Source organism: Loxodonta africana, chromosome 16 (assembly GCF_030014295.1).
Source record: "Loxodonta africana isolate mLoxAfr1 chromosome 16, mLoxAfr1.hap2, whole genome shotgun sequence".
In the NCBI taxonomy this organism is placed as follows: Eukaryota; Metazoa; Chordata; class Mammalia; order Proboscidea; family Elephantidae; genus Loxodonta; species Loxodonta africana.
Genome location: NC_087357.1, coordinates 36230770 through 36248848, shown reverse-complemented (window position 1 = coordinate 36248848; position 18079 = coordinate 36230770). Strand labels below are relative to the sequence as shown.

The 18079-nt window shown below is 47.9% G+C and overlaps 1 protein-coding gene across 6 annotated transcripts in view; it reads left to right on the top strand.

The window, feature by feature from the left end:
- Positions 1-601: 601 nt before the first annotated feature.
- ZFYVE27 (zinc finger FYVE-type containing 27) overlaps positions 602-18079 on the top strand; it is a 55409-nt gene continuing 37931 nt past the window's right edge. For 3 of the 6 annotated variants that reach the window (XM_064269489.1, XM_064269488.1, XM_064269491.1), the window contains exons 1-8: positions 2006-2203; positions 5368-5438; positions 7056-7242; positions 11249-11344; positions 13294-13406; positions 14438-14574; positions 15396-15467; positions 16978-17176. In XM_064269489.1, the coding sequence (XP_064125559.1) occupies positions 2007-2203; positions 5368-5438; positions 7056-7242; positions 11249-11344; positions 13294-13406; positions 14438-14574; positions 15396-15467; positions 16978-17176 (1072 nt within the window). In that variant the 5' untranslated portion in view covers position 2006. Of the gene's footprint in view, positions 791-2005; positions 2204-5367; positions 5439-7055; positions 7243-11248; positions 11345-13293; positions 13407-14437; positions 14575-15395; positions 15468-16977; positions 17177-18079 lie in introns of those variants that run through there. The other 3 variants (XR_010318088.1, XM_064269490.1, XR_010318087.1) reach the window with 2 other exon arrangements.

Sequence of the window (18079 nt, the reverse complement as noted above, 5' to 3'; positions counted from 1 at the left end):
GAGCTTAGTCCAGTGCCTGGCACCTGGTAAGCCCTCACTAAAGCAATGCTGTTGCTATTAACGCAAAGCCATCGGATACGCGCTTTGAGGGAGATTAACTTGGCAACACAGTGCGAAGTGGACTGAGTGGAGATAGGCCTGCACAGGATCTTGTACACAGTAGGTACTCAGTAAACACTGAACGGAATTCCATTCTCTGCTAGGCATCCGGCACACAGGATATGATTTCTGCACTTAGCAGTCCGGACCGGGTGACCGTTAGGTAAGTGCAAGTTAAGGGGGAAGGGGAAGAGGATGGAGACGCCAGTTGTTCAGTTTAGCTTCTCTCCAACTGTTCCCCGCCGAGGTCCTTCAGAGCGAGGCGGGGGCAGCGAGATGCAGGGTCGCCAAGCGCGTGCTCCCAGGGCTCCGTAGGATATTGCGAATTGCCGTCCGGCAGGGACACAGTTAAGCCAGTAGGGGGCTGAAGCGAGAAAGGTGCGCATGCGCGCTGCTGAAAAGGGCGCTCACCTGTAGGGGAGAGGGCGGAGCTAAGCCCGGGAGCCAGGCCGGGCCGGAGGCGGGGCGGGCGCGATGACGTCACGGGCACGCTGCCGCAGAGCGATTGGGGTCCCGGAAGCCGCGACTGCGGAGGAGGCGGAGGAGGATCTCGGACCTCGGATTTCGGAGTCGCAGTAGGAGGGCCACGGCGTCGGGGTGGGGCGGGCCTGAGGAAAACCCTGGGGCCCAGTGGCCCGACCGGTGCCCCGGCCGTCCCCGCCCCTCCCCCACCAGCCCTGCGACCCCGTAGGTGAGACGCCACCCCCTCCCGGCCTGGTATCTCCGCCGAGCTAGGCGCCTGGACGCCGCGGGGCTGTCACCTCCTGGCCCAGCGACCTTGGGCGTGGCCTTCCCTAGTCTAGGCTGTAGGGGCCTTATTAGGCTCTGTGGGCGGCAGAAGTGGTGGTCAGGGCCTCCGCCGGCGCTGACCTGCTGCACCCTCTCCTGCGCTCCTATCTCAAGTCCGCCATGGGTCCTTTCACCCTGGCTCCGTCCACGGGGATTTCGGGCTCCCGGTGGCCCCTTTGCCAGCCCGCTGACAGATCGCAGGCCAAGTGCTTGGGACTGGTGTTTGTAAATGTGCGCCGAAGCTCCCCTCCCTCGTTTTCTCCTTAGCCTTCGCTAAGGACTTTGAAGTTATGAAAGTGGGTGAGGGTTCGTGCGGCTCTCCTCATCCGAGGGGGAAGATGGGAATGGGGCCTTATGGAAGGTGATGGCTGCCCCAGTGGGGTTCAGGGACAGAAAGGGTGAGGCGATGGGCAGGGTTGGTCCAGGAAGTTGTTTGGGCTCTCAAAGAAACGATGGTGGTATGAAAGATTAGAGGATGGGGTGGGACTTAGGAAAGCCGGAAGGTCCTGGAGGATGGGTAGTGCATTTACTCAGTTAGCAAGCATTTTTTGAGTGCCCACTGTATGCAGAAACAGTGGTGAATGGGAGACAGAGTCTTTGACCTCATGGAGCTCAAAGTTAAGAGGGGGAGACAGGCAATTTTGTGTGTTAGTGCTCGGTTAGGGTGAGTACATGGTCCTTCCGGAGCATTGGGGAGGGTCTCCCAGTTCAGACTGGGAGTGCTGGGAGAGGGAGTGATGATATTTAAACAGAGATCTGAAGGATGAGTAGGAATTAACCAGGTAAGGAGTGAGGGAAAATATACCAGGAGATCATTTCTTTTGGGACCCCAAGCTGCCTGTCCCAGCAACCACATGTGCTTGGCCTTTATTACTTATGTTCTTGATGGGTCTGTGGGAAAAAGAGCATTGGGTGTGGAGACAGAAGAACAGAATTTATACGTAGGTAACTCACGCCACCTTACTGAGCATCAGTTTCCTCCTCTGTGAAATGGGCATTCCATCTGTAGGCCTGCCTACCTCACAGGTTTCTTATGGGCACTACATGGAATAATACAAGTTGGAGTGTGTTGGGGCTGGAAGTGCGTTGCTAATGTCAGACATTATTATGGTTACAGAATGCAGACATCAGAGCGTGAGGGGAGTGGGCCGGAGGTGAGCCCCAGCATGATGCTTGAGGCTCCCCTAGAGTCTCCACCTGCCCCTACCAAGTCTCCGGCATTTGATCTTTTCAACCTGGTTCTGTCCTACAAGAGACTAGAGATCTACCTGGAACCCCTGAAGGATGCAGGTGATGGAGTCCGATACTTGCTCAGGTACAGACTGTGGAGCTGCCCTGGCCTGCGGGGCCTTCTGTCTCCTGCTTTGTGTGTAAGTTGGTGGTCATTTAGACAGTGGCTGAGCTGCCCTTTCTGCCCCAGTGAGGTGCAGTTCTGGGAGGTCCCACAGGCCTGGGTTGGCTTTGTGTGGACATCTCAGAAATTTGGGTCTCAGACACAGCCCAGGTGAGGCAGGTGCAGGGAAGGATCTGGCCTTTCATCGGGGTTTCTTTGTGGCTGAATAAACTCCTACCCCTAAGACTGCTAGCTAACCTTGACCTAATTTCATCAGTTGTTCTACATCTTAGAGCAGGATTTTTTGTCTTTCCCAATATTAACATAAGTAATATTAAAATTAGGATATAATTTTGAGCAGAAGTTGAAGAAATGCCAGTACCTATGAATAAGCAGGTAATCTTATTCTAATCTTTTGGAATAATTAATTTCAATGTTTTTTATTCCTATTTTGCTTTGATTTTTATCTTCAGTAATTTTCTTTTTCTCCTTTCAGCTCATTTCATTTTTTATGTTAAAGTATTTCAAATTATAGATGTGGTATGCCATTCCCTAAGTATTTCAGTTTACGTCTCCAGATAATAAGGGTGTTTTTCTTCATAATCAAGCATCATGCCTAACCCATCCTGTTCAGGTTTCCTTAGTTGTCCCAAAAATGTAATTCACAGTTGCTGTGGTACCAGTCAGGTTCCTGTCCAGGACTGTGCATACACACAGGGTGGCATATATGGTTATTATGTCAATTAAGTCTTTTTCAGTCCAGTACAATCTCTTCTTTCATGACACTGACTTGCTGAAGAAACTGAGCAACTGTCCTGAAAAATTTCTCACCTAGATTTGTCTGGTTGCTTCTTCCTGGTGAAAACTGTAAGATAGATTTAAAGGTTAGATTGGAATTAAGTTAAAATTTTATTTTTTTTTTGGCAAAGAATAGTGTTGTGTTCCTAATGCTGTATCACATCCAGACTCCCCGAAAACCTGGTTGTCCTAAAGAGCAGGGATTCTTGACTTGGAGCCTGTGGGTAGGCTTTAGGGGTCAGTTTAATGCCCAGGTACTACATGTAAAATTGTTTATATGTTTCTAGGAAGAAGCTTCTAGTTTTCATCAGATTCTCAGAGAGATCTTCAACCTTCTAAAATGCTGTAGAGAGACTGGTAGGAGGCAGGGTGAGTGATGGTGGAGTTAGGTTAGCCTCTAAGGGTGCCGTGAGTATTTATCCTTGCCTCAGTCTGGAAATAGTGGGCAGTTTATTTTTAACTCTCTGACCAAGGTCCTAAATTTTTCTTTCTCATGTGCACTCGAGAACCCCTTTAATAAGCGGCAGGATCCTGGAGATGGGGTAGTCACTGTTCTAGACTGAGGCCCTCCACTGCTCTGGCGGAAGGGGTAGGGAGTGGTATGGGGAGGGGCCCGTTTCTCATTTTACAATCCCAGCATGACCACCTAGCTGGACTGAGCTTTGGTCTTCTTTAGGGGAGTGGGTAGGCTCTAGAGAGCATGGGCTGTGCTCTCTGGTGTTTTCTAAGAGTGTATGTGTGTGTTCCATTTTGTGACAAAGCACAAAAGTTAAAATACATCTTTCCCTTCTCTTTCATTGCTACCATTCTACAGGGCTCCTTGGCACACTGATGGGCTAGGGTTTTCCCATTTTATGAAAATTAGAAATCTGAGGATGTGGTAGGATTAATTAAAGTTGGATGGAGAAGGTCCTAGTGTTAGACCTAAAAAGCCCCTGGAGCTGGTGGTCTCCAAGCAGCTGGGAGATGGACCACTGGTTTCTGAAAGTGGCTGTCAGCTTAGGTTGTGCGTTTGATTGTTCTTTTCTTAGTAACGAGGATTTGGCTTTGAGGAGGGACCTAATCTTGGGCTTTGGCTATTATATCTAAAGCATGGAGCTGGCAGTACATTTTAAAAAGATCCATCTCTGCTGTATCAGTTATTCCAGTGGGTGGGTCTCCTGTAACTGAAGTGTCAGTAAAGACTTCAGATGGAATGGAGGAGGTTTTAAAAATTCAGGTGACTCCAGAGTGGTGTGATGTTTTTATCTCTGAAATGGGAATAACTGCAGACCTTACTTATACTGGTAGCTGCCATCAGATGATCCAGAGGCCTTATTGGGATGGTACGGGTGCAAAGAGGTCATTTTATTCCCTCACTCGTAACTCTTATTAAAAAACAAAGCAGCACATAAATTAGCTGACCTCACTTAGTAACTAACTTGAAATGCCCCAATTAGAGCAAAAGAAAATGCGCTTAAGTACCGAATGCATTGGTTGCCAGCAACTTGCATTTTTCTTTTTCTGATATTTGTCTCCCTCCTCTGATTGCTCACCTTATGTATAGTGACACTGCTCTTTAGGATACTGATGTGTCAATGGCTTTGTTATATCTATGTTCCTCTTTCCCTATTAAGTGTCCCTTATGAGGGACTAAGCCAGCAGCGTTTGCTTGTCCTCAGCAGCTGGGATCTCGTGCTCTTCTTTCTTCCCTCTTTGCTCTTTGGTGGCAGCGGTGCAGTAGGGACTGGGTCTGTGCTTCCATCTGTTCCAGTTCATGTGGGGTGTGTTTGCTGAGTGAATGCTCCACCCTGGTTTTGTCTTCATTTTTCATATATTAAAACCTTTATCGTTATCTCTTCTTATAAGTTAACATATGTTCAGAATAAACTCTCAAATTACGGGAATAGAAGAGAAAGTCATTGATGCTGTCAAAGAAGTCCTTCGCGTTTTGTTCTCTCTCAGTTTCAGTGTTAGGTCAATCTGGTACACTGAATATATGATCATATGTTACTTATGAGATTATAAAAATGAATAAAGGAAATTTTAAAATAAGAATGTCAGCTTGATCTCTTTGAGGGAATATAGAACCTAACAAAACGTGGTTAAACAATGTTGAGTGGGTTTCTTCCTCCTGGGAGAAAGTTCTACAGGTCTAGTTCTGAGACAGTACCATTCTTACCCCAGGGGCTAATGTGTGACCTCTTAACCCCTTTCTGGTCACCTGTCCAAGTGAGAGGACCACTTTTGATTTCTCCTTGATCCTCTTGGCTCCCTCCTCCTCTTCATCTTGGTTTTAACCACCCATCTCCCCTCTTTGCAGCGTGAGGAGCGGCTGTCTTCAGTGATGAGGACTTTTTGTGTTGTAGGTGGCAGATGCCTGTGTGTTCCTTGCTGACCTGCCTGGGCCTCAACATCATGTTGCTCACTTTGAATGAGGGTAAGAACTGTTCCTGAGAGCCAAGGGATTTTTGGTGAATGAATGTGGGGGAAGGATACTGAGCCACGGCCCTGTGTGAAGGAGCTGTTCTTCTTTCCCTGGAAGTAGCCTCCCTCTGTGTCTGCTTGGCATCAGAACATAGACTCTGGGACCCTGACTGGTCCACTGGTATGACCTTGGCAAGTTCTTTAACCTATCTGTTAAGCCAAATTTTCCTTGTCTCTAAATGGAGAACAATAATAGTGTTTTCCTCAAAGGGCAGTAAGCCAAAAACCAAACCCGTTGCTGCTGAGCAGATGCCTGCTCATACTCACAGGGACCCTGTAGGGTAGTAGTGAGGAGTATGTGAATCACTTAGCACAGTGCCTCACACAGAGTAAGCAGCAATACATTGTAGCTGTTATAATATTATTGTTGATGGTGCTTCCTTCTTGACTGACTGCTGCAGCTCAACTGACCGATTGCTATTGCTGCTGCATTGGCCTTTGTCCATTGACCGTTTCCAAACTGAGTCAGGGTCATTTGGGGCGAAGATGGGGGGTGGTGAGGGTACCAGCAGGATGAGCTGATGACAGATTTTTGCCATATCTGATGCTTTTCTTTGGTTCAGCAAGTGAGCCAGGAGAGGCCTGCTGGGCAGTCCCCAGCAGTGAGCAGAGTCTTGGCGTGGTGGACATGTAGGTGTCTGCAGAGGTCCTAGGTAGTCCTAGGTAATGATGTCCCCTGTGGACCTTTTATTGCAATGTATGCTGTGACCCAGCCCTTTCCCTGGTTGGAACTGGCAGATGGCTGCCGGGAAAGCTGAACCCCTCGGGGAAAAGGAGCGAAGAGACTGGGACAGAGTGTCCTGAGGAGCTGGGTCCTTTATTCATTCTCTGTTGAGCTTCCATTTCTGAGTGTCTCATTTGGTTCCTGTGGAGATACGGACTTAGTGGGTCAAAAATAGACCCAGTTCACCTAAGACCCCTTCCATTTCTTAGTGGGATTCTTTGTTCGATCAAAAGTCAGGGCCCCTTTCCAGGCTATTAGATTTTTCTGAATCCATTTCCAAAGTAAATCAGTTCACGTGGCAGATATTTAACACGCGTTTACTATGAGCCCAGTGCTCTGTTAGCTTGCATTTGGGGGACCATGTTACATGGACGAAGGTCCTTCTTTGAATTTTCTCTCAGTTTCACCATTTTGCAATCCATGTTGGCATGTAGTATGCTCAAAGCCAAAGGCAGGGCTTCCAATCTGCCTTAGGAACCCAAAGGCCAGACTGTCAATCACCGGGAGCTCCCCCCACCCCATACTCCAGGCATTAGTGCCTGGTGTGTGCTGTGTTCTAGGGGCTGGGGCTATATCAGTGGCCAGATGGACAAAGACTCAGTCCTCTAGAGCCTGCAGTAGTGGAGGAGACAGTGAACAAACCTACAGTCTGTCATGTCATAAGTGGTGTGAGGAAAAGTAAAGCTGAGTTCAAGGCTGGAGAGCGAGGGGTGTGACGGTTCCATATGGGGGTGATCCGGGAAGGCCCCTCGGGGCAGAGCCCTGGAGGAGGTGAGGGAGAGCCACATGGACAGAGTCTCTGGGTCTTTGCTTGCCTATTTTACCTGGGGCATTTTTGATCCATAGGTGCGTGGTACTCCATGGGTGTCCTGCTGATTTCTGTGCCCGCCTTGCTGGGCTATCTTCAGGAGGTATGCAAGGCTCGGCTGCCAGAGTCTGAGCTGATGCGGAGGAAGTATCACAGCGTGAGGCAGGAGGACCTGCAGAGAGTGCGCCTGTCTCGCCCTGAGGCGGTGGCCGAGGTGAAGAGCTTGTGAGTATGGAAGAGAGGCAGGCGATGTGGGGGGTAGTAACAATAATAGCAGCCACAACTGACCCACCACATAGAGTGCTTGCTGTGCACCAGACATTGTGTCAGGCAAACCATAGATGTTACTTCGCTTAATCTTTTTATCAGTTTTGAGAGGGAGCCACTATTGTTATCCTCCATTTATGGATGAGGAAAAGGCCTACACTGCTAGGAAGTGACCAAGCTGGGATGAGAATCCAGATACAGCCAAATTCACAGCTTGCTGTTTCTGCTAGAGAGCTAGTTTAGGATCTTGGCTAAGCACGTGCATGCATGAGCCAGCCTGTATGGGTTCAAATCCCAACTCTACTATATAATTGCTGTGTAACGTTGGGCAAATTGCTTAACCTCCCTGTGCCTCAGGTTCCTCATCTGTTAAGTGGGGTAATAATAGGGTTTACCTCGTAGGACGGCACCCAGGAAGTGTTCAATAAGTATTAGCCGTCATCACTACACTGTGGAGAAGCTACCTAAATCTGACAGAGTTGGCACTCTGGAGGAAACGTTTTAGGACTGTTGAGTAATGTGAACTGTAACAACTTCAGTGGCAGCTGGCATTTATGGAGCCCTTCCCTGGGCCAGGCTCTCCACAGGCTCTTGACACACAGCAGGGGTTCGCGGTCCTCCCTGGGTGTCAGAGTCATCTGTGGAGCTTCAGGAAAAGTAGTAAACAAACAGATACCTGGCCCCACCTGAGAGTTTCTGAGTTAGTTATCTGGAATGGGGCCTGGGTATCTGGTTTTTTGGTTTTATTTTTTTTCTTTGAAATAATTTCAAACTTGCAGAAGAGTTGCAAGAATAATACAAAGAACTCCCATATACCCTTCGCCCAGATAAAACAATTATTAACATTTTGCCACATTGACTTTATCTCTCTCTACATGTACACAGTTTTTTTTTCCTGAACCATTTGAAACTAAGTTACAAATATCATGCCCATTTACCCCAGATGCTCCAGTTCTTATTTCCTAATAATTCTTTTACACGTCCATAGTACAGTGATCAAAATGAGGAAATTTAATATTAGTGACATTAACACTGTTAGTTGCTGTTGAGTCAGTTCTGACTCATGGTGACCCTGTGAGTGCAGAGTAGAACTGCTCCATAGGGTCTTCAAGGCTGTGACCTTCTGGAAGCAGACCTCTAGGCCTTACTTCTGAGACACCTCTGGCTGGGTTTGAACCACCAGCCTTTCCATTAATAGTCCAGTGCTTAACCATTGGTGCCACCCAGGGACCCCCATATTGGTACCGTTATATAATATACAGTTAGAATTAAATTTTCCAGTTATATTAATAAATTGTATCAATTTCCCCTGACCCAGGATCCTATCAAGGATCACAGATTTTGTGTAGTTTTTATTTTTTATGTCTCCTTAGTTTCCTTTAGAAGCCCCTGGGTGGTACAAATGGTTAGCAGCCAAGTGCTGCTAACTGAAAGGTTGGAGGTTTGAGTCCCACGGAGGCACTTTGGAAGAAAAGCCTGGTGATCTACTTTGGAAAAATCAGCCAACGAAAACCCTATGGAGCAGAGTTCTACTCTGACCCTCATGGGGTTGTCATGAGTTGGAATTGACTTGACAGCAACTGATTTTAGTTTCCTTTAACCTGGAGCAGCTCCTCAGGTTTTGTCTCTCTTGTCCTTGACGTATTTTGAAGCATACAAGCTTATTATTTGGTAGAATCTCCCTCAGTCTGAGTTTGTTTGGTTCCTTATTAGATTCAGTTTCTGCATTTTTGTCAGGGATATGACAAGTGATATTGTGTCTTTGTTAGAGGATCATATTAGAAGGCATGTGATCTCAGTGTCCCATTGTGGGAGGTACTAACTCTGATCACATGATCACTGTAAAATTGCCACCTTACCACTTCCAACCTTTATAGTTAATATTCTGAGAGGAGATATTTTGAAACTATGTAAATATCTTGTTCCTCATCAAACTTTCACCCCTACTTTTATTTTTTGAATTTCTTACTCTTAACACTTTCTTTTTGTCTGTCAATTCTTTTAAAAAACCCCATGAATGTAATTACATAGATGAGGAACTCTGCCTCCTGATACCTCTCCCTTTGAGTCACATGAAGTTAATTCGGCCAGAACTTTTCTCTTCCTCCTTTAGTCATTCATTTTGAAGTCTTTTCTTCCCTCGAAACTTGGTTCTTACTTTGAATGGGGGACTACCAAGGATTTTATCCTTTGGAAGTGCTCATTGTTGTTAGGTGCCATTGAGTCGTGTCCGTCTCATAGCAACCCTCTGTACAGCAGAACAAAGCATCGCCAGGTCCTGTGCTATCCTCACAATTGTTGTTATGCTTGAGCCCGTTGTTGCAGCCACTGTGTCAATCCATCTTGTTGAGGTTGTCCTCTTTTTTGCTGACCCTCTACTTTACCAAGCATAATGCCCTTCTCCAGGGATTGGTCTCTCCTGATAATATGTCCATAGTATGTGAGACGAAGTCTTGCCATCTTCACTTCTAAGGAGCATTCTGGCAGCACTTTCTCCAAGACAGATTTGTTCATTCTTCTGGCAGCCCATGGTATATTCAGTATTCTCTGCCAACGCCATAATTCAAAGGTGTCAGTTCTTCTTGGTCTTCCTCATTCTTTGTCCAGCTTTTGCATGCATATGAGGCGATTGAAAACACCATGGCTTGGGTCAGGGCACCTTAGTCATTAAAATGACATCTTTGCTTTTTGACACCCTAAAGAGGTTTTTTGCAACAGATTTGCCTGATGCAGTATGTCATCTGATCGCCTGACTGCTGCTCCCATGGGCTTTGATGGTGGATCCAAGTAGATAATGTATCTTCAGATTACCCTCTCACTAGTCACTGTTAGTCACCTGCTACGTCTAAATACATGGATGAATCTCGTGTGAATCAATTTATTACTGTGATGGTTGCAAAGGGGGTTTTGTAACTCTCATTCCATCTGTATTTACTAGCTGGCTTTCTCTAAGAAAACTTTTCTGTATTTATTATTATCAGTGTGAACTTGTAGATTTTTATTTTATTCAGTGGGTTATAATCTGTTACTATCATTTATTTTGACCACAAATTGTCCAGATTTTCTCAGTGGGAGCTCTTTTGAGCTGGCTTCTGTTCTTTCGATATGTCTCTGTTATTATTTAGTGCTTCCTTACTTTCCAGCACAACAGGATGTTCAGATTCATCTTACATTTCCCTGCTCCAGCCCGAGAATCAGCCATTTCTCCAAGGAGCCCTTCAGAAGCCAGGATCTGGGTGCAGATGTGCTCAGTGCTTCTGGGGTACATCCGTGTTTAAAAAGAACCCCCCCCCCCGAGAGAGTCTATTTTCCATCGAGTTGAGAACCTTTCTTGGTCTACATCCTGCCATTTAATCCTCACAGTGTGCCTGTGAGGTGGGTACTCCTGTGGCTTCATCAGGGAACTGCAGCCCTGGAATGGTCAAGGAACCTGCCCAACATCAACAGCTAGGAAGAGACCAAAGCAGGGACCACTGTGCTACTCCTTCCTACCTCATATTACCAAAAAACCAAACTCATCGCCTTCGACTTGATTCTGACTCCTAACAACCCTATGGGACAGGGAAGAACTGCCCCATAGGATTTCCAAGACTGTAACCTTTACAGAAGCTGACCGCCATGTCCTTCTCCTGCAGCGTGGCGGCTGGTGGAATGGGAGCTGGTGGCTTGAAACCACTGACCTTCTGCTTAGCAGTTGAGCACTTTAACCACTGTGCCACCAGGGCTCCCTCATCCATTATAGGGGCTCTAAAAAAGGGATTGATGTGTATGAAGTGGGAGTGGCTTGGCCAGGCCCCTTTTTCCAGTGCACCTCTGGACCCCTTCAGTGTGTTTGAAGAGAGTTGGCCATCCCTAGTCAGCTGTGTGTGTGGAGTCCAGGCGCCGCTGCCCCAGAGTGTCTGTCACTGTGTGTGGACAGATGGGGCAGGGCCTGCCCACTCACAGACACCCCCTGTGTCTGTAGCCTGATCCAGCTGGAGGCCTTCCTGAGCCGCCTGTGCTGCACCTGTGAAGCTGCGTACCGCGTGCTGCACTGGGAGAACCCGGTCGTGTCCTCACAGTGAGTGGCCCCGCTCCTCTCCCTGCAGCACTACCCTGTAGGAATTTGCAGCTTGAGCCTCAAGCAAAGCCAGCTGCCTTGAGAGGTCCCCACCCCTCCACCTCAGGGGAGGGAGCCTCCTAGGCTCTTGTGTGTCCACCTGAACATATTCCGTAGGTTTTAATACACAGCTTTGTTTTATTTGTGGTAAAACTATTTTAATACAGGTAGTCCCCACTTTGGAGTCCCCACTTATGATCACCTGGGGGTTTTTTTTTGGTACCTCTTACTATTAGTAGTATGTACTATATACAGTGTTGCAGCACATGATTTGCTGATATCATTCTCAGATGTTCACTCCCAGGTGTTCCAAGATCGAATTTATAAAGATACTGATAATAGAAGGCAATAGTAACGAAAACTTAAAAAAAAAAAGAAGTATTCAACTTAGGTCAGAACCAACTTATGACGGAGCTGTTGGAACAGAACCCTGTTGAAAGTTGGGGACTCCCTGTAACAGAGAAGTTTTAAAGATGAAAAAGAACTCACCATGTAATCTAACACCCTGATACACCAGCTGATCTCTTAGGTTTGCCTTCTAGACCTTGTTATATGCATGTACTTTGTAGACATATAGCTTCATAGTCTTGAGAGTTTTTTTTTCCACTAATTATATAGTAAGTAGTTCTCTTTGATGCTATATAGCCTTTGAAATTACAGTGAAACCTGTGAGAGCTGGAACTCAACCAGACTGCCTTGTTTTTTCAGGTCTGTCAAGTTTTCCACCTTTGACAGGGTGTGGTTTTACTACTTTTCCATCACTCATTTTAGTGGAAAACATTTGAGTTTTCCTTCTCTAACAGGTTTCTGCCTTACACAGGTTCTGGCTTTTGCAGATTTTACTGTATTTGTAATACCAGGTTGATATACTTTAGTATGTAACCAAAAACCAAACCAAACCTGTTACTGTTGAGTTGGTTCTGACTCATAGTGACCCTATAGAACAGACTAGAACTGCCCCATGGGGCTTCCAAGGAGCTGCTGGTGGATTCTAACTGCTGACCTTTTGGTTAGCAGCCATAGCTCTTAACCACTGCGCCACCAGGGTTCTACTTTAGTATATAGTGTATCTTATACTATCGTTGTACTCTAGTTTATGGAAGCATTATGTTACATGTTTGATCAGATTTTACTTTTCATTATTAACCCTGCAGTGAACATTCTTATGGGTTTAGCTTTTTGACATTTTTTTCTTAGAATTAATTGAGATGAAACTACTGGATCAAATAGATTGAGTATTTTTGAGGCTCTTGTATGAATAATAATAACAACCAATATTTATTTAGCCTTTATCTTGTGACAGGCACTGTGCCAAACACTGTCTGTGTGTCTTCATAGTAACACGAGGAGGTAGGCACTATTTGAATCCCCATGTTACACACAGAGGAGGTGAAGCTCAGAGAGCCAAGGGACTTGCCTGAGGTCACACAGCGAGAAGTGGCAGAGCTGGATTCAAACCCGAGCCTGTCTTATTCTCGACAGCAGAGTCTAGGGCCTGAGGAGTGATGAGGGGTTGGATGGTTGGTACCTCCAGCAATAGAACAGGACTGCGTGGCCTCACCAGCATCGCTCGTTAGCAACTCGTGTCTTGTTTGATTAGCAGGTCTGGTTGGTTAATTAACAGTGCCTGGAGCTATTTTGGAAACCCTGGTGGCGTAGTGGTTAACAGCTACAGCTGCTAACCAAAGGAGGCTCGCAGTTTGAACCCACCAGGTGCTCCTTGGAAACTCTATAGGGCAGTTCTACTCTGTCCTATAGAGTCACTATGAGTCAGAACCGACTTGATGGCAATGGGTTTGGTTTTGGTTTTTGGAGTTTTTTTTGCTGGACCAGTATGTGGGTGTGCTGCAGAGCTGCTTCTTTCTGATCTTACGAAGTTCTGATTCTGTGGTTTCTCTCCGTCGATCCAGGTTTTACGGGGCTCTTCTGGGCACAGTTTGCATGCTGTACCTGCTACCACTGTGCTGGGTCCTTGCCCTTTTAAACAGCACACTCTTTCTGGGCAATGTGGATTTCTTCCGAGGTAAGCCCTGTAGAGCCTGGCAGAGGTGGGGCCCAGGCAGGTTCTGTGGCCTTGGTCAGGGTCCCCCATTCATTTGTCTCCACCACAGCTTTGAACAGGTTCGTTCCTGTTCGAACCCCTGCCGAGAATTTGCGTTTCCATCCCAGATATACTGAATCAGAATCTACAGTTTAATAAGATCCTCAGGTGATTCTTATGTATAATTTTGAGAACCACTGCTCAACTAATGGTTCCCAGAATTGGTCCCTAACCAAGGGCATTAACACTGCCTGGGAACTTGTTACAAATGCAAATTCTCAGCAGGGGTTCGAAGCCATGGTCTCCACTGCTAAAAGATTTGTTTGCTGTGCTTGCCACAAGGGGACAGCACCACACTGGGATACTCCATCAGAGGCCTCAGTGGGCTCTGCATCTCTGGGATGTTAGGTGGGGTACAGGGGAGGCTGCTGCCTCTCTCCCTCCCCAAGGCAAATGAATCACTGCTTACGTGATATGGTGGCTCCTGGGAGGTGAGTGAGGGATGTTTTCCCAATGCTGCTACGTGCCCCCTGGCCGCAGCCACCTGGAGTTGTTGCCATAGCTCTGTGTGAGCTGAGAATACCCATCTGCTGTCTGGTTTCTGAAGCAGCAAGGCCATCTGGAGAGGCCCTGACTCACAGAGGCCTGGCCTTACGTATGCTTGGGTGACTGCCATGTTTGTTTTCCACCCTGTGGTAGCGTGATTAATTCCAGAAGCCACAATTTATTGAGCACTTGCTACATGCCAGGGACTGTGCTTGATGCTTTTCATCCTTCACCTCATTTCATCTCTGTAACAGCCACATGAGGTAGGTAGGTGGTGGTGGTGGTTTTGTTTATGAGGCTAAGAGAGGTTAGGTGATTTGCTCAGGAGTTAGGAGGGTGACGCTTTCCTGCCACAGAGGTTGGGGCGTGGAGGAAGAGGCCAGCTGCTGTGGAAGTGGGTACCCCAAAAGCACCCCTCACTCTATGCCATTTCTGCCTCCCACCCCACCCCCCCTCGCCGTGGCTAGTGGTGTCTGAGTACAGGGCATCTCTGCAGCGGCGGATGAACCCTAAGCAGGAAGAGAGCACCTTGGAGAGCCTGCCACCAGATGCTGTCGGGAGGGTTGCTCTGCCGGACAGCACGCCTGCACCCACTCCCACGGAGGTGAGTTCCCCGACCGTCAGGGAAGAGCCTGCCGCAGGCAGGTGGCGGGCCTTCCTGTTCACCAGCTTGTCCGTACGATGTAGCTCCCAGGCTGGCCTGTGTTGTAGTCCTTGTGGCTGCTGTTTCCCAGGCCTCATTGCCTCCGAAGTGCTTAATAATTGTAATAATAAATAAAAACTTTTTTATTTTGACTCAATTTTGACTCATGGTGACCCCATGTGTACAGAGCAGAGCTGTGCTCCATAGGGTTTTCATGGCTGTGACCATTTGAAAGCAGATTGCCAGACCTTTCTTCTGAGGCTCCTCCAGATGGGTTTGAACCACCAACCTTTTGGTTTGTGGCCACATATTTGACCATTTGAACCATCTAGGTATTGATAGCTACTCTTTATCGAGTGCTTACTCTGTGTCAGATGTTGTTCCAAGAACTTCATAGATGTTAACGCCATAAAGAATGGGTTGTTTCTAAGAATGAGATGATTCTCGTTTTGCAGAAGAGGAGGTTGAGGCACAGAGGGGTTGCTCAAGGCCTCGTGGCCAGGAAGCAGCCCTCCGGTTCTAGAGCCTGTGCTCGCAGCCACCGTACTGTAGGCCGCCTTAGTCCAGGTGCTCCCTGGTACCCATCTTCCTATCGCTGCTAGCAGGTTGGAGGTTGTTCTCTCGCCTGTGACTGCTTTCTCGCAGTTCTGGCATTTCCTCTGAGGCAGAAACAGTGGTCCTGGGAAGCCTGGATGCTGGTTCGGGGAGATGGCCCTTACCCTCAGGAGCAGGGCTGCCATCCCTCTTACCCTGTCCTTCTGTAAGAGAGTTTCTCTTCCCAGGATCTCACGCCAGGCAGTGTGGAGGAGGCCGAGGAGGCTGAGCCAGATGAGGAGTTTAAAGACGCGATTGAGGTGGGTGGCCCTTCCCCAGCACCCCCTACTGACCAGACCAGCAATGGGGTGGCCCTGGAGGCCTGTGCCTTCCTACATCACAGGTCTTGTTTTTTAATTTCTTAGTTCAAATGAGAAGTTGAAACTTGCCCTCACTCTGGTTAAAAGGGTGCCACTGCACCTCCACACCTCCTTTAGCTGGTCCGTCATCTGTCCTGGGTGCCCAGACAGGGCTGGCTCTGGAAGCCTCCAGGAGCTGCCCTCATGGGGGAGTTGGTGGAGACGGTGGCTTGGTGCTTTTGATGTGGGGAAGGTAGATTTGAAGGAGGGCGCTGTCCTGGGTCTGATGGCTCTGGTGTGGAATGAGTCCCATGAGGTGCTCCTTTGGGGGGCAGGGAGGAGGTTGGAGTAAGTGGTTGCCTGGCCAGGTGTTGGGTCAGGGAAAGTTAAATCATTCTCTTGATTTTAGGACTAGTAGTTTGCAGAAGTGTTTATTTGGGCTGCAAAATTTTAAAAAGAATTTTTTTAGCCAACATTTAAAAACGGGCATTTCAATAAAAAGTTTAGATTTCGAGTTTTTCTGAAAAACCAGAACCTGAGTCTGCAGCAGCCAGTGTGGCTGATTGACCGGCCCCTTTAGACGAGGCATGTGCTCACAGCCACACAGTCCCAACACTCCTGTTGTCCCTAGTCACCAAGGCCTCGTGGCGGTTGCCATTTTTTATCACATTTGCTTTGTTTTTTTCTTAAAGTAGAAATTATTTATCCTAATTTATGTCTCTTTGTAAAGTGGGAAAGTGAGAAATAAAAGTGGAGGTCTCCCCTGCCCCCACCAGGCCTGTGATTTACCCCTAGCCCACCTCACTCTCAGGCCAGCCTGGCCCATGGAGGGATCTGAATTTCCGACTGCTGAAGGATTTCTCCAAGGCTACAATATATGATTGTAGATTATGAATCTTGGTGTGTGTGTGGAGGGGGACGGGGGGGGAGTGTAGCAGCAGGGACTTTCAAGCATTTATTCATGACCCACAGGCAGAAACACGTTTTACATCTGGACTCCGTTTAAATATATATCTGCAAAATATCTAAAATTTACTAAAACAGCTGCTCCCTGAAAAAATACATAGTAAGGATTCTGTTCTATTCTTTCCTATTAGAGGGGTAACTGACTCACTAAATTAATTTCATCCCATTGGAAAACAGTAATATATAGTGCTCCCCAAGCTTCTTTGATGGCAGAATCCTTTTATGGGGCATCTGTTAACGTCACCCTTCGGGAAATGCCCAGACAACTCAGAGCAGCGCTCCTGAGTTTCCTTGAAGGAGCCCCCCTCGCAGCAGCTTTCTTCTTCTCCTTGCTATCTCTCTCCCTTTTTTCTCTCCTCCCCCGCACCTTGGGAGGCAGGAGACCCACTTGGTGGTATTGGTAAGTAGGCTAATCAGTAAGGTGGGTATGGGTTGGGGAGATGGGTGCCGAGCCAGTTGTGGTGTGCCTTTTGGAGTCTGCCGTGATGGGTGCCTCTGCATGCAGGTCCCAGGGCCCTGCCAAGAGGTGGGCAGGACTGGAAGGAGCTGTTCCCCACAGGAGGATGATGAGGGCGCCCCATGTCCGGCAGAGGACGAGCTGGCCCTGCAGGACAACGGGTTCCTGAGCAAAAACGAGGTGCTGCGCAGCAAGGTGTCACGGCTCACAGAGCGGCTCCGCAAGCGTTACCCTGCTAACAACTTTGGTACGGCCAAGGAAGAGGAATGGGGGAGGGCTGGTGGGTGGGCACTGGTTTGGGAAGGGAGCAAGGAGTATACGGTGTGTCCATGGGACCCAGGAAGGCAGGGCTGTTGAGGGAGTGAGCATGGGTTCCTCCGTGTCCTTCTGTCCTTAGTGAACATTAGCTTGTGGGAAAGCAAGAAGCTCAGTTCCAGAAAGGCCGCACCAGGACTGCAGAGAGGTGTAATCTTGAGATAGAACCTCGGGAGTTGACACAGTGGCCAAGAACAGAGTGTGGAGTCTGCCTGGTGCAAATCCCAGCTCAGCTGCAGGTCCTTGAGCAAATTACTTAACCTCCCTGTGCAGCCAGTTTCCCCTTCTGTAAAAGGGGATATTAGTCCTTACCTCACAAGATTGTTAGAAGGCTCAAATAAGATCATGCTTGTATTTTTTTTTTTTTTTTTTAAGTGCTAGAACTAGTAGGTACTTAGTAAGTGGGTACTGTTAACCTGGGAGGCCCTGGCCTGTCCTGTGGATTCCTAGGAGCCTGCCTCGGCTTTTCTGATCCAGGTGGAAGCAAGTTGAAGCACAGTATCTTCTGGGCCTGGCAGAGCCCTGAGGTCACTCCCCAGCCATGTTTGTAGATGGGCCAGGCCTCTTTTTACTGGGGGTTGTGGTGTCGTGAAAGGCAGCTTTGGAGAAGGGCAACATCAGTGTCAGCACGGCTTGCAGTCCTGGCTCAGATCAGGAGAGCTGGGAGTTGAGCCAGGTGAAGTTGAGGGGGAAGCCTTGAGAATAGCTAGTGATCCTCGTGCGGCAGCCATGGTCCCAAAGACCGTGCCTGCTTCTGCCTCTTGTCAGCAGGTGGGAGGAGAGGAGGGTGCTGTGCTCCAGGGAGAAGCCTCTGTGATCTCTTGAGGAATTTGAC